We start from the raw sequence: 16486 nt of genomic DNA, 5'->3' as shown, positions 1-16486 counted from the left end.
TTTTACTTCAAAATACAAATAATTTTATTTGTGATGCTATAGTTGATGTTATGAAGATCAATGTCAAATTCATGTCTTTAGCCATTCTATCTAGAAGAGCTTTATGGCTTAAATCTTGGAATGCTGACATGGTGTCTAAAACTAGATTATTATCTCTCTCTTTTCAAGGTAAAAATATTTTTGGTTCACAATTGGATTATATTATCTCAACTGTTACTGGGGGTAATGGAGTTTTTCTGCTCCAAGACAAGAAATCTAAGGGTAAATTTAAATTTAAGGGTAAACGTCAAATCTAAGGGTAAATTTAAATTTAGCCTTAGATTTCTTGTCTTGGGGCAGAAAAACTCCCTTACCCCCAGTAACAGTGGAGATAATAGAATCTAATTGTGAACCAAAAAGATTTTTACCTTGAAAAGAGAGAGATAATAATCTAGTTTTAGACACCATGTCAGCATTCCAAGATTTAAGTCCTAAAGCTCTTCTAGTTATATCATCAAATATAGCATCACAAATAAAATGATTTGTATGTTGAAGTAAAACAATAATGTTAGATACTTCAGAATCTGAAGACAACTGCTGTGCTAAACTGTCCAACCAAAAAGCAGAAGCAGCAGCAACATCAACCATAGATATAACAGGTCTAAGAATATAGCCAGTATGTAAAAATGCCCTTAGATAAGTTTCAAGCTTCCTATCTAAAGGATCCTTAAAAGAAGTACAGTCTTCTATAGGAATAGTAGTATGTTTGGCAAGAGTGGAAATTGCCCCATCAACTTTAAGAACTGTTTCCCAAAGTTCTAAATTGGCTACAGGTAAAAAATACAAATCTAAGGGTAAATTTAAATTTAGCCTTAGATTTCTTGTCTTGGGGCAGAAAAACTCCCTTACCCCCAGTAACAGTGGAGATAATAGAATCTAATTGTGAACCAAAAAGATTTTTACCTTGAAAAGAGAGAGATAATAATCTAGTTTTAGACACCATGTCAGCATTCCAAGATTTAAGTCCTAAAGCTCTTCTAGTTATAACATCAAATATAGTATCACAAATAAAATGATTTGTATGTTGAAGTAAAACAATAATGTTAGATACTTCAGAATCTGAAGACAACTGCTGTGCTAAACTGTCCAACCAAAAAGCAGAAGCAGCAGCAACATCAGCCATAGATATAACAGGTCTAAGAATATAGCCAGTATGTAAAAATGCCCTTAGATAAGTTTCAAGCTTCCTATCTAAAGGATCCTTAAAAGAAGTACAGTCTTCTATAGGAATAGTAGTATGTTTGGCAAGAGTGGAAATTGCCCCATCAACTTTAAGAACTGTTTCCCAAAGTTCTAAATTGGCTACAGGTAAAAAATACAATTTCTTAAACCTAGAAGAAGGGTTAAAAGAGATACCAGGCTTAGACCATTCTTTAGCAACCACATTAGAAATAGCGTCAGGAATAGAAAATACTTTAGGAGTAGTAACAGTAGTCTTAAATACAGAATTTAGATGGTTACTAGCTTTATCATCAGGAGGTTTAAACTCCTCAATACCCAAAGTAAAGAAAACTTCCTTTAAGAGAGAACGAATATATTCTATCTTAAATAAAAAAGATTTGTCTATATCTGTATCTGACTTGGAATCTTCTGAATCAGAGGAAAACCCATCAGTAGAGGATACATCAGTATACTGAAGGTCAGGACTTAATTCACTAGGTTTAGGAAAATGTTGCAAAACCCTTTTACGTTTATTTAAAGACGTAATAGCAGTCATTGCCTTCTCTCTAGCTGCAGCAATAAAATCTTTCATTTCCGCAGTAATGCTATGTACATTAGACTGAGATGGAATAACAGTGGGTGTATTTGTACTCAGATATATTATCAGCATTTAACAATTTGTTAAAACAAGTGCCACATAATTTAGCTGAATAATTTAGATCAGCTTTATTACAACAAACACACTTAGCTTTGTTAGATATGTGTTAAGGCAGCTCAAATCCTATGGTAACATCAGAGGCAGGTTCAGTTTGAGACATAATTGCAAAAAAACTAAATTTGAAAAAAATAAATTAATACTGCAAATTTATATCCACGCTCCTATATATGATATTCATAACAGGCTTGAGAGAATGGGAAACAGAGCGAAATTTATAAAAAAGAAAAAAGAAAACTGATTCATAAAATGCTGCATGAAAGCTCTCTAAGTGTTTACTGAGAACACTGAATGAGCTGGGGCGGAGCTTATAACAACTATTTTTTCTGGAAAAATTAAAATTTTTGACAGGAAACTTTTGGCTCCCAAAAAAACAGTGCAAAATGATTACGTCACGCTATGACATAAATAGCATCATCACATGCGCGACATGCAAAGCTGTAGTGGATTTCTAATACATCTATCACTCTAAAAAGCAGGTAAAACAAAATGTACCTAAATAAAGCCTAATGGTTATTTCTATTATAGCTGCATAAAATGTGATTATCAACATTCCATGAGACTAACATAATACTTAGCATTTTAATTTATAAATAAATTACTAGCTCCAAAAAAAAAACTGTATGTTTCACAGACTCTACCAACCTTGACAAATATTTAGCCACAAATAAAGTCGCTAAAGAGCACTGAATTACTTACTCAAGGCATGTATACAAACAATATATAAAAACTTTACTTAAAAAGTGCCCAATCCATAGCTGAGAGTGTCTTATATAATAAAAGTATATACTTGCCATGTAAGACACCCATCCACATATAGCAGACAGCCAAACCGGTACTGAAACATATCAGCAGAGGTAATGGTACAAGAGTATATTGTCAATCTATAAAAGGAGGCAGCAGATGAATCCCTGCGAACAATTTACAGAGAGCCTTATGAAAAGCTTTCCCATAGGCAAAAACATGGTATCATCAGGCAATACTCCCTTCACATCCCTCAGACAAACACTGCACTTAGAGAGGAACTGGGCTTCAATATGCTTAGAAGCGCATTTCACTGAAGAAATCAAGCACATTATGCTTCACCACCTCCTAAGGAGGCAACGTTTTTAAAACTGAGTATGAGTGGGGTGGGAGGTGTATTTATAGGCATTTGAGGTTTGGGAAACTTTGCCCCCTCCTGGTAGAAATGTATATCCCATCAGTAACTTGCTCGTGGACTCTTGCCACCTATATTAAAGAAATATATATATATATATATTTTTTTAAATGTATTTATCTAAGTAACACACAGATTTGACAATAATAGTTTACTCTCTTTTATATCTTTGGTACAGATGGGCCTTGGAATGTTTCTGGAACATACCATAATACAGTTAGATGTATAAGCCAAGAAGATGTCAACATGCCAGAATTTCACCAAAATGCTGTTGTAAAAAAGTGTACAATTAAACCATTTGTCCCTCAGTGTGGGAACTTGTTTGGCCATACAATGACAAAAAAGAGTCCCGGAGCTGAAAAAAGATTTTCATGTCCTGAGTGTGGGAAAGGTTTTACCAGACAATCAAGTCTTATTACACATCAAAGAGTTCATAATGGAGAAAGACCATTTTTATGTTCTGAATGCGGGAAATGTTTTACTCGGAAACAATATCTTCTTGATCATTCAAGAGTTCATACAGGAGAAAAACCATTTCCATGTTTTGAATGTGGGAAGTGTTTTACCCAAAAATTATACCTGGTTACACATCAGAAAACTCACACAGGAGAGAAGCCATTTTCATGCTCGGAATGTGGGAAATGTTTTGCTCAGCAATCAGTCCTTATTAGACATAAGAAAATCCATACAGGAGAGAAACCATTTTCATGTCCTGATTGTGGGAAATGTTTTACTAGCAAAGGATATGTTTTTAAACATCAGAAAATCCATGTAAGAGACAAACTGCTGTAATTATTCTGAATGAAGATTATATTGTCAGCAAAATTAGAACTTCTAGAGAAGACATGTTTGTGGTAAATATCTTACCCAACAATATAACCTGATATAACCTTATTAAGCAAGAAAAAAAATGTGGTCATGTTTACATACAGGAATTGTTTTACTAGCTGAATTCACTTTGCTACACTTACAATATTCCAGAAAGTCAGGACTTGCTTTGAATAAAAATAGTTATAGAATAATGAAATCAATTAATCATGTGAAGTATGGAATGCCTTTTTAGGAAGTCCAATAGAAGAATAACATTCTTATTCACTTGGAATATTGTGTAATCACTACCATCACAAAAGACTGGTCTCTCAGATTCTATCTATCTTTGTCAGAAAGAGGTACTACAAACAGCTGCTATGAATGAAGCATGAAGCAAAAATTGCAGACAGATGATTAAAAAAATTAAGTGGCAGTGACAAGTAAAATAAGAGTGCATATCTGATTTTTAAGGGGCTTAGAGCCAAGACTATTAAAAAAAGAAGGGGGATATGAAAGGAAATCTGCTTCACTGTATTAGCTATATTGAGAAATGTTTATAATATGTTACAAATATATATATCTGTAGCTGCAGTTTACGTTTGCTGGAATTTAATTTCAATGTTTTTTAACTTTGGATTCAAACTTTCCATTTTTTGCGGTCCCTTGGACACTGGACATGTTAAAATTTAAAGTAAATGTAATATTTTTGGTCCTTGTGTTATATCTTTTAATATTGAATATATTTGCTTAACCTATAACAAAAAGGAATGTTTCTAATGATACGGTGAGTCCACGGATCATCATAATTACTATTGGGAATATCACTCCTGACCAGCAGTAGGAGGCAAAGAGCACCACAGCAAAGCTGTTAAATACCACTCCCTTACCCACAACCCCAAGTCATTCTCTTTGCTTGTATCAGTTGCAAGGAGGGGTAAAGTTAGGTGTCTGATTCTTTAATCAAGAGTTTGTTATTTTTAGAGCAGAACAGGTTTGTTCTGATCTTTTTTTGGGGTTTAGCAGTAGTCCACTTCAGTCTCTTCAGTAGAGCAGTGGTGGCTTTTAAGCATTTGGGAACTTGGGGGGTATAATCCCCTCTGCACCTCCCAGGTTGTGTTGCTGCCCTTTTGATAAAAGACTATGTAGGTTTACTTGATCTTTTTTTCTGTATCCACAGGTCCATGTTAGGAAGGAAGCCTTTCAAACCTAGTGAGCTGCCCTGCTGCCGGGCAGATTATTATGGAGGTAAGTGCTATGTTTTGTTCTGATGAGGGTTCAGAATGGTTTTGCACTTATGGGGTTAATTTTGGGACTTTATTTCTGTGTGTGCAGGATTTTTGTTATGGCAGTTTTTGTGGGGCACTGCTGGGTAGTCAGCTCTGTTAGGATATATGTTCTCCTTATTATGGCTCTATGTTTATATTTGTATCTGAGCATTTTTATTCTGTGTGGGCTTCCCTTAAAGGGACACTCAATAAAAATTAAACTTTCATTATTAAGATAGAGCATGCAATTTTAAACAACTTTCCAATTTACTTCCATTAACAAAATGTGCACAGTCTTTTTATATTTAAACTTTGAGTCACCAGCTCCTACTGAGCATGTGCAAGAATAAGCGTGTATGCATTTGTGAATGGCTGATTGCTGTCACATGGTACATGTATGCATTTGTGATTGGCTGGTGGCTGTCACATGGTACAGGGGGAGTGGAAAAAGACATAACTTTTAAAATGGTCAGAAAAAAAAATCTACTACTCATTTGAAGTTAAGACTAAGTGCTATTGCATTGTCTTGTTATCTTGCATTTGTTGGTTATGCAAATCTACTGTGTTGACTGGTCCTTTAAGCAGATGGGTTGTCCGTGTTTAAGCGGTCTGTTTATTTTTTACCATAGCGCTTGGGTTGTCAGTGTGTAAGCTGCTGTTTATGTTACAAGTGCGCTCCTTTCCTCCCGGTGGCTGTTTGTTTCGTCATGTGTCATGCCGGCCGGGAGGTGTTTGTGTACGCCCACAATGGGCGGAGTTAGCTTTGCACGTTTTTTTACGTGCTATTTATGGGGCTCTTTTGTTCCTGTCGGCTTCTGTGTCAGACGGTTACGTGTGAGCGGGTGCTGTTAGGGGAGTTCCGGATTTCTATCTGTGCTACGTGGGATACCCTTTCCTCTGGTCTGTGGGAGGTTTGGTAAGCGCCTCAGCAAGGTCTGCTGTGGTGTAGGGGTGTGCACTAAGGTTTATTTTTTCACACTGGGCAACATTTTTTTTGTTTTGTTCATAAAGTGACAGTAACGGTTTTATTTTTACTGTTAATTTCTCTTGTAAGATGTATCGAGTCCACGGATTCATCCATACTTGTGGGATATTCTCCTTCCCTACAGGAAGTGGCAAAGAGAGCACCCACAGCAGAGCTGTCTATATAGCTCCTCCCTTAGCTCCACCCCCCAGTCATTCTCTTTGCCTACTCTAAGTACTAGGAAGGGTAAAGTGAGTGTGGTGACAAAAATGTTAGTTTTTATTTTCTCAAGAAAAAGTTTGTTATTTTAAATGGTACCGGTGTGTACTATTTACTCTCTGGCAGAAAAGGGATGAAGATTTCTGCAAGGAGGATGATGATCTTAGCACTTTGTAACTAAGATCCACTGCTTTTCTCACAAGGGCTGAAGAGTACAGGAAAACTTCAGTTGGGGGAACAGTTTGCAGGCTAAACTGCATTGAGGTATGTTCAGTCTATTTTTTTCTAGACAGACTGTGATTATTCTAGAAAAGACTGGCAATATCCCCATGAGGGAAGGGTAAGCTGTATTCAGACACTTAGTAGGAATCCTAGCTTGCATAAAGGGCTCATTAGTTACTGGTGACACTGATAGGAAAAAACGTTTTTTGTTTTTTATAAAAAAAAATGCAAATATAACGTTTTTTGAGGGACTTTAAGGGGTCATTGTGGCTTGGTTAAGGGTTATTAACCCACATGGCTAGTTTAGGAAACACTCTGTTGTGTTTCTTTTAGGCCCCATAACATCGAGTGAGGTGGGAGGGGCCTATTTTCGCGCCTCAGTTGCTCAGTTTCTTTTCCTGAGAGACATCCAGCTACTTCTCCAGAGGTTCCTACTGTGTTTGAGGGCTGTAAAGAAGTTTTTTCCCCACAAATCTTTCTAAAGGGCAGGTAGGCGCCACAGCAGAGCTGTGGCAAGGTGCTGAACGTTGTTTACCGGTTTTTTTAATATATTTTTTATTGAGGTTCAGTTTAAGGCATTTACATTATATATGACAGAAAAACATAGAAATAGAATTTGTCACAGTATGCAACCAGTGCAAACAAACAAAAGAATAGATATATATTACATAGTCATATACCAAGTACCATGAATGTATGACTCTTGCCTTCTAAATTATAAACCTTCTATGCAATATCTGAGGTCACTCTTGGGTCTGTAAGGAATATAGATGTAATAAAGCAATAGAAGGTATTTATGTATAATAGGAGACCATGCATGGAACTCAACTAGGGAACCTCGTTATTATTTTTAGTGTAAGAGGGTTTTAGGGAATATCAATGACCACTATGGTAATACAGATATATTATAGGTATCTTAGGAAATTGTTAAGGAATCTGTGTTCCACTGTTTACCAAATAAACAACCAATTAAGGGAGGTCAGAGCTACTATTATGAGGGAGGTAATAATATTAGGCTATCAGGCTTCAGCATAAACTGTGAAAGGAGGGGGAGGTCCATTACTAGTGAGAATAACAAAAGTATTACTTGCTGGATTCTAAACAGATTATAATCACCTGCAATGCTTTACAAAAAATATAGAAATACTTCCACTCAGACCTACATAAACATTATAACTATATATGGCGGTCCTATGCACTTAGAATACAGAATGTGATATACAGAACACATAGCATAAACAATGTAAACAACCAAGCAACTTTTAGTCATGAGCTATAAAGGACTCACTATGTACATATTAACAGGCCGCTCAAAAACTAAAAACACCTCTAGTTTTAGGTATCAACTTTAAAGCAACTACTCACATAGCTCATATCTATACTTGTCTGCAAAACATAGAACATATATGGCTCACAGGACTTCAGTAATTGTTTAATTCTCCTTTTATAAGAGCTGCTTATAAATATGAGAGGGCATACATCTTCATGTAATCATATAAGACTGCTCCGGCCGCCAACAGTCTAATAAAATGGGCAGAAGGACGGTGGTATATCCTCATGTAAAAGCCACACCATTCTAGATATTGGGTTTACTGTGTATAGGGCTAGGTTAGTAAAATGGGTGAGCTTATCTGTATAACTGATCCAAGAGCGCCCATTAAACCTAGGACTAGCCAAAAAACAACAACAAAAAACGAAGCCCTGACATAGGTCAAATTAAACATAATAATCCACTGGATATGAAACAAACTTAACCTGGCATATTGGTATAAACAGGGCTACATGTTAAAAAACATCACATATAATTTTACCTTAAAGTAGAACTTTTCCATAGCATATGGCATGTATAGATTAGTAAATATTGAGCAGTACCAACAGACATATAAATATATTTATGAGTCCCTTTAACTGTAAAACTGGCAAGCATGAGTTGACTATATATATATATATATATATAGAGAGAGAGAGAAAAGTCTCATTATCAGGAGTGTAGATAGGTTGTGTCCCCAGACACTATAGGATAGTCCGCCGGCCTATCTAGTAGATCTCATTCAAACTCAGTCTATGTTTAGCCTATTCCGGCTTTTAAATACGTGTCCAAAATTATAAATTGGTCCTCCCCGCCAATGCTCCAATCCTGTGTAGGTCCTTGTCATCTAGAGCCGAAATAAGTGCTAGGAGATTGTCCCAGTAATTGCCAAATCTAATACCGTTCATGTACACAAGTGCAGACTGTGTCCCAGACTCACAAACCGCGTCCATCACTCCCCAGTTGTGCACCTCTAAGAGCCACTTGATCGGCAATGTAGTAGATTCCACAGTCCCCATAGCCTTTAAGATAAGTTGGAAAAGCTCCCTATGGTTGCACTTGGGACTCCAGGACGGTACTTCACATTGGTGATTTGCTGCGCTGTCATACGGGTAAACATACAGCTTACCGCGTCTTGATTTTGCTGATGCTCAGACCGGGCTGAACTCCTGTCTCTTGGCAAGTGGATGTCCGGGGGTATAATAAGCGGCAAATTTCTTGGCTTCAGGGCCTTCTGGCTCTTTTCCTCTCGATCTTGGCTAATAAATGGTGGTGCTGTCGTCAAATTCTCTCCTCCTTTGCTGGGGGAAACTTGAGGAGATAAACGGTCTGTAATTATAGTAAGGAGATCTCTCTTGAAGTCCGATAGCAATATATCTATAACATTGTAGATCTCTTCCATGGTGGCTATTAAGGACCAGTTTCCTAGTAGTGAGAGAGGAGATCTTGAATTGTAAGAATTATCTTATGCCACGTGTATGTCAAGATGGCCGCTGCCCAATAGCTTCTGCAGTGAACTCTGCATTAGAATGAAATATATGTCGGCATCTTGATTGACTATCAAAGACCACGCTGGCTAGGTCGACTCCCCAAGATTTAAGCCCCTCAAAGTTAGCAAAATAAAGTTACCTGAGCGGTCTGTTTTACATATAGGCTGATATTTTATACAGAGCTGTAGTGTTGTGTGACCACTCAGTTCCGATGCTGACTCCCTGGCTTTTTTTTTTGACGTTTTGTCAATCCGGTTTTTACATTAAGGGGTTAATTGTTTATTTGCATAGCTGTGCAAAGTTACTAAGGCTTTATGATGCTACTGTAAAAATTTTGTTGAGTTTACTGCTTTTTTACACTGTTTTGCAGAGTTTGTGCAGCTTTTTTTCTATTAAAGGCACAGTACCGTTTTTTTCCAAGTGTTATTTGCTTTGATTAAAGTGTTTTCCAAGCTTGCTTGTTACATTACTAGCCTGTTTAACATGTCTGACACCAAGGAAAATCCTTGTTCACTGTGTTTAGAAGCCATTGTGCAACCCCCTCTTAGAATGTGTCCCACTTGCACTGATATGTCTGATATGTCTATAAATTATACAAATGTGGCAGCAGACGTTGCAAACCCTGTGACTTTGTCCAGGTCACTAATAATTTCACGTCTTACATTACTGGCCAAACCTTTGACATCAAGACTTGCCTCAACTGCACAGCCAGCAATGTCATATATCTTATTTCCTGCACTCAATGTCATCTGCAATATGTAGGACTTACCTCTAGGGACATGAACTCAAGACTTAGAGAACACTTGTCATCTTTTAATATAGGAAAGGCCACCACACCCTTGGTACTTCATTTCAATGGCAAACACGGCAATAATCTCAGTTCATTCAGATGGTGCATCATTGAAAAAGTTGTTCTGCCCAGTAGAGGTGGAAATCTCAGTCAATTACTTGCCAAGAGAGAGGCATTCTGGATGTTTAAACTCGACACCAGAATACCTAAAGGACTTAACTCCAGGTATGATCTAATAAATTACTGGGAATAAACACCAGTCCTCTGTTATCTCTCCTGGACCAAAGTTGTTTTCTCCTTCCTAGAGGCTGTCTTCTGCCTGCAGGGCTTAAACCACCTTATATAGATACCCACTAACCAGTTAGACGTGGATACTGTGTACAGTCTACACGAATTGTGAGTCTCTTAGAATCTCATGATTCATTTTGCGAATAAAGTTTATACTCTATACTCTGCACGATTCTTACAACTGGTTCTCCTTATTATTATTATGACATTACTATATGTCCCTTTCTGCCCTTCAGTCATTTCAAACAATCAATTTTGTTTGTATATACATGCCTTTTTCATTATACACATTTCAGTGTTGATACTCTACATATACAGTTTGGATTTGTTCTTTGTCTAGGCCTTATTACATTGAATCACTATTGTTTATACCATATTATATATATATAAGGTGTTGACATGTATTCTGTATACAATTTTTCACAATCAATCGTATATGTATTATCACCTTATATTTCACTTGTTATTTCCCTTTGTTTTCTATGTAATTAGTGTCTAGTTTTATTACATCTCCCAGCATTTATTATTAAGTCTGAATTTGTACTTTTGTATAACATGGTTCTCTTTTTACATATCTACAGTGTATCCCTCTGTTGAAGTATTAGCTTTTTTCTACGTACTTATCATGACACTTCCAAGCGGGCGGGTTGTTTTTCTTTTAAAATTTTCTTTTTAACCAATAAGAATCAACCTAAGGTGTTAAATGCACCTGTCAGGCACAGCACCTGTATGCTATGATTAAGGCTCTATAGCCGAAACGCGTAAGCCCTGGTGCTGCGCCTGCATTTGTGTCTATCAGTCTCTCCATGTTATCGCTGTTTTTATGAAGACTCAATAAAATTGTTACTTTTTACCGGAGCATCCAGCACTCCTTCTTTGATATAAATTATAAAGAGCATATTTTAGCACTTAAAAATATTGCAATAGATGATTCTCAGACAGATTCTGATATGACGGCATTTAAATTTAAGCTTGAACACCTCCGCTTATTGCTCAGGGAGGTATTAGCGACTCTAGATGATTGTGACCCTATAGTAGTCCCAGAGAAATTGTGTAAAATGGACAAATACTTAGAGGTTCCTGTTTACACTGATGTTTTTTCAGTCCCTAAGAGGATTGTGAATATTGTTACTAAGGAGTGGGATAGACCAGGTATTCCGTTCGCTCCCCCTCCTGTTTTTAAGAAAATGTTTCCCATATCTGACACCATGCGGGACTCGTGGCAGACAGTTCCTAAGGTGGAGGGAGCTATTTCTACTCTGGCTAAGCGTACCTATCGAAGACAGTTGTGCTTTCAAAGATCCTATGGATAAAAAATTAGAGGGTCTCCTGAAGAAAAAAAATTTTCATCAAGGTTTTCTTCTCCAACCTATTGCGTGCATTGTTCCTGTAACTACTGCAGCTGCTTTCTGGTTCGAGGCTCTAGAAAAGGCTCTTCAGATGGAGACTACATTAGAGGATATTATGGACAGAATTAAGGCCCTTAAGTTGGCTAATTCTTTCATTACAGATGCCGCTTTCCAACTGGCTAAATTAGCTGCAAAGAATTCAGGTTTTGCCATTTTAGCACGCAGGGCGTTATGGCTTAAGTCCTGGTCTGCTGATGTGTCATCAAAATCTAAACTTTTGAACATCCCTTTCAAAGGAAAGACCCTATTCGGGCCTGAACTGAAAGAGATTATTTCAGACATCACTGGAGGGAAAGGCCATGCCCTCCCTCAGGATAGAACAAAAAAAATGAGGACCAAACAAAATAATTTTAGTTCCTTTCGGAACTTCAAGGGTGGTCCCGCTTCAGCTTCCCCTGCTGCAAAGCAAGAGGGGAAACTCTCTCCGCTCAGGCTTGGGCAAGAGATGTTCACGATTCCTGGGCCTTAGAAATTGTGTCCCAGGGATATCTTCTGGACTTCAAAGACTCTCCCCCAAGGGGGAGATTTCACATTTCTCAATTGTCTGCAAACCAGACAAAGAGAGAGGCGTTCTTACGCTGTGTAGAAGACCTACATACCATGGGAGTAATCCACCCAGTTCCAAAAGCGGAACAAAGGCTAGGGTTTTACTCAAACCTGTTTGTGGTTCCCAAAAAAGAGGGAACTTTCAGACCAATCTTGGATCTCAAAATTCTAAACAAATTCCTCAGAGTACCATCATTCAAGATGGAGACTATTCGGACTATTCTACCGTTGATCCAGGAGGGTCAATATATGACTACCGTGGACTTAAAGGATGCGTATCTACACATCCCTATTCACAGAGATCATCATCAATTCCTCAGATTTGCCTTTCTAGACGACATCTTGATTCAGGCGTCGACTTTCCAGTTAGCCAAGTCTCACACGGACATCGTGTTGGCTTTTCTCAGATCTCATGGGTGGAAGGTGAACATAAAAAAGAGTTCTCTCTTCCCTCTCACAAGAGTTTCCTTCCTAGGGACTCTGATAGACTTGGTAGAATTGAAGATATTTCTGTCGGAGGTCAGAAAATCAAAACTCTTAACCACTTGCCGAGCTCTTCATTCCATTCCTCAGCCATCAGTGGCTCAGTGTATGGAGGTAATCGGACTCATGGTAGCGGCAATGGACATAGTTCCTTTTGCCCGCCTACACCTCAGACCACTGCAACTATGCATGCTCAAACAGTGGAATGGGGATTATGCAGATTTATCTCCTCAACTGCATCTGGACGAGGAGACCAGAGATTCTCTTCTCTGGTGGTTGTCTCAGGACCACCTGTCTCAGGGAATGTGTTTCCGCATGCCAGAGTGGCTTATAGTAGCGACAGATGCCAGCCTGCTATGCTGGGGTGCTGTCTGGAACTCCCTGAAAGCACAGGGCTTATGGTCTCGGGAGGAAACTCTACTCCCGATAAACATTCTAGAACTGAGAGCGTTATTCAATGCGCTTCAGGCATGGCCTCAGCTAGCTGCGGCCAAATTCATCAGATTTCAGTCGGACTACATCACGACTGTAGCTTATATCAATCATCAAGGAGGAACACGGAGTTCTCTAGCGATGATGGAGGTAACCAAAATAATCTGATGGGCGGAGGATCACTCTTGCCATCTCTCAGCAATCCATATCCCAGGGGTAGAGAACTGGGAGGCGGATTTCCTAAGTCGTCAGACTTTTCATCCGGGGGAGTGGGAGCTCCATCCGGAGGTATTTGCCCAGCTGACTCAGCTTTGGGGCACACCAGAATTGGATCTGACGGCGTCCCGTCAGAATGCCAACCTTCCTCGTTACGGGTCCAGGTCCCGGGATCCCCAGGCGGTACTGATAGATGCTCTAGCAGTGCCCTGGTCCTTCAATCTGGCCTATGTATTTCCACCGTTTCCTCTCCTCCCACGTCTGGTTGCCAGAATCAAGCAGGAGAGAGCTTTGGTGATTCTGATAGCACCTGCGTGGCCACGCAGGACTTGGTATGCAGACCTAGTGGACATGTCATCGGTTCCACCGTGGACTCTGCCAATGAGGCAGGACCTTCTAATCCAAGGTCCATTCACGCATCCAAATCTAATTTCTCTGTGTCTGACTGCTTGGAGATTGAATGCCTGATTCTATCAAAGCGTGGTTTCTCTGAGTCGGTCATTGATACCCTGATTCAAGCTAGAAAGCCTGTCACCAGGAAGATCTATCATAAGATTTGGCGCAAATATTTTTATTGGTGTGAATCCAAGGGTTACTCATGGAGTAAGATTAGGATTCCTAGAATATTGTCTTTTCTCCAAGAAGGATTGGAGAAAGGATTATCAGCTAGTTCCTTAAAAGGACAAATATCTGCTTTGTCTATTCTTTTACACAAATGTCTGGCAGATGTCCCAGACGTTCAAGCGTTTAGTCAGGCCTTGGTTAGGATCAAGCCTGTATTTAAACCTGTTGCTCCGCCATGGAGCCTAAACTTAGTTCTTCAAGTTCTTCAAGGGGTTCCGTTTGAACCTATGCATTCCATAGATATTAAGCTTCTATCTTGGAAAGTTTTGTTTTTAGTAGCTATCTCTTCGGGTCAAAGAGTTTCTGAGTTATCTGCTTTACAGTGTGATTCACCTTACCTTGTTTTCCATGCAGATAAGGTGGTTTTGCGTACCAAACCTGGGTTTCTTCCTAAGGTTGTTTCTAATAGGAATATCAATCAGGAATGAGACTGCTGGCCAGCAGCCTCCTGAATGAATTACTGCTCATTCTACTAGAGCAGTGGCTTCCACATGGGCTTTTAAAAATGAGGCTTCTGTTGAACAGATTTGTAAGGCGGCGACTTGGTCTTCGCTTCATACTTTTTCCAAATTTTACAAATTCGATACTTTTGCTTCTTCGGAGGCTATTTTTGGGAGAAAGGTTCTACAAGCAGTGGTGCTTTCCGTTTAAGGTACCTGTCTTGTCCCTCCCTTCATCCGTGTCCTAAAGCTTTGGTATTGGTATCCCACAAGTATGGATGAATCCGTGGACTCGATACATCTTACAAGAGAAAACATAATTTATGCTTACCTGATAAATTTATTTCTCTTGTGATGTATCGAGTCCACGGCCCGCCCAGTTTATTTAAGACAGGCAGTATATTTTTATTTAAAAAACTTCAGTCACCACTGCACCCTATAGTTTCTCCTTTTTCTTCCTAGCCTTCTGTCGAATGACTGGGCGGTGGAGGAGCTATATAGACAGCTCTGCTGTGGGTGCTCTCTTTGCCACTTCCTGTAGGGAAGGAGAATATCCCACAAGTATGGATGAATCCGTGGACTTGATACATCACAAGAGAAATAAATTTATCAGGTAAGCATAAATTATGTTTTTGTTTGATCCTGTGTGTGCTAAGGATGGATCAAGAGGACTTGCAATCTGTGACTTGCACTTTATGTCTAGATGCTAATGTGGAGCCTCCTATTCCTTTTTGTTCCTCATGTAGAGAGAGAACATTAGATTATAGGGGTAGGCTTTTTAATTCAGAGCCTTCATTTTCTAAGGAGAGTGTTGTTCAGGAGTCTCCTGTTCAAGCTATACCGCAGCTTTCTCCCCAATCATCCCTATCTCTATCCTCTTCTCATGCAGTGCCCTGCTTTTCATCTCAGGTTGGTTTTTCTTTGCAGGATATGGCTACTCACATATCCTCTGCTGTATCTGAGGCTTTGTCTGCTTTTCCTGCATTGCAGGGGAAACGTAAAAGGAAGTATAAGGTTTCTGACTCTGTTGCTGTTATGTCAAATGTTTTTTCCCATAGGTCTGAGGAGGAAGATACTTCTGTGGCGTCTGAGGGTGAAATTTCAGACTCTGATAGTGTATTTCCTGCTGCTGATTCTGAGGTTGTTTCTTTCAGATTTAAGCTGGAGCACCTCCGTTTGTTACTCAGGGAGGTTTTGGCTACCTTGGATGACTCTGATTCGACGGTCATAGTTACTCCTAAGAAGGCTAGTAAACTTAATAAGTTTTTTGAGGTTCCTTCTGTGGCGAAAGTTTTTCCTGTTCCAGATCGTGTTTCAGAGATTATTACACGGGAATGGGAAAAGCCTGGAATTCCTTTTTCCCCTTCGCCTATTTTTAAGAAGATGTTTCCTATTGCGGATTCTATTAAGGAATCTTGACAGACGATTCCTAGGGTAGAATGAGTTATTTCCACTTTGGCCAAGAGGACCACTATTCCTATTGAGTATAGTTGTTCCTTCAAGGATCCCATGGATAAAAAGTTGGAGGCTTTGCTTAAAGGGACACTGAACCCAAATTTTTTCTTTCATGAGTTAGATCGAGCATGCAATTTTAATCAGCTTTCTAATTTACTCCTATTATCAAATTTTCTTCCTTCTCTTGGTATCTTTATTTGAAATGCAAGAATGTAAGTTTAGATGCCGGCCCATTTTTGGTGAATAACCTGGGTTATTCTTGCTGATTGGTGGATAAATTCATCCACCAATAAAAAAGTGCTGTCCAGAGTACTGAAACAAAAAAGAAGCTTAGATGCCTTCTTTTTCAAATAAAGATAGCAAGTAAACGAAGAAAAATTGATAATAGGATTAAATTAGAAAGTTTTTTAAAATTGCCTGCTCTATCTGAATCACAAAATAAAAAAATTG

General features: G+C 38.8%; 1 protein-coding gene across 1 annotated transcript in view; it reads left to right on the top strand.

Annotated features, from left to right (window-relative positions):
* Nucleotides 1–4596, top strand: part of LOC128666929 (oocyte zinc finger protein XlCOF8.4) — a 249673-nt gene extending 245077 nt beyond the window's left edge. The window contains exon 11 of the mRNA XM_053721749.1: nucleotides 3253–4596. Within this exon, the coding sequence (XP_053577724.1) occupies nucleotides 3253–3866 (614 nt within the window). The 3' untranslated portion in view covers nucleotides 3867–4596. The remainder of the gene's footprint in view (nucleotides 1–3252) is intronic.
* The last annotated feature ends 11890 nt before the right edge of the window (nucleotides 4597–16486 follow it).

This window comes from Bombina bombina, chromosome 7 (assembly GCF_027579735.1).
Source record: "Bombina bombina isolate aBomBom1 chromosome 7, aBomBom1.pri, whole genome shotgun sequence".
Classification (NCBI taxonomy): Eukaryota; Metazoa; Chordata; class Amphibia; order Anura; family Bombinatoridae; genus Bombina; species Bombina bombina.
This window is presented reverse-complemented; position numbering and strand designations above follow the sequence as displayed.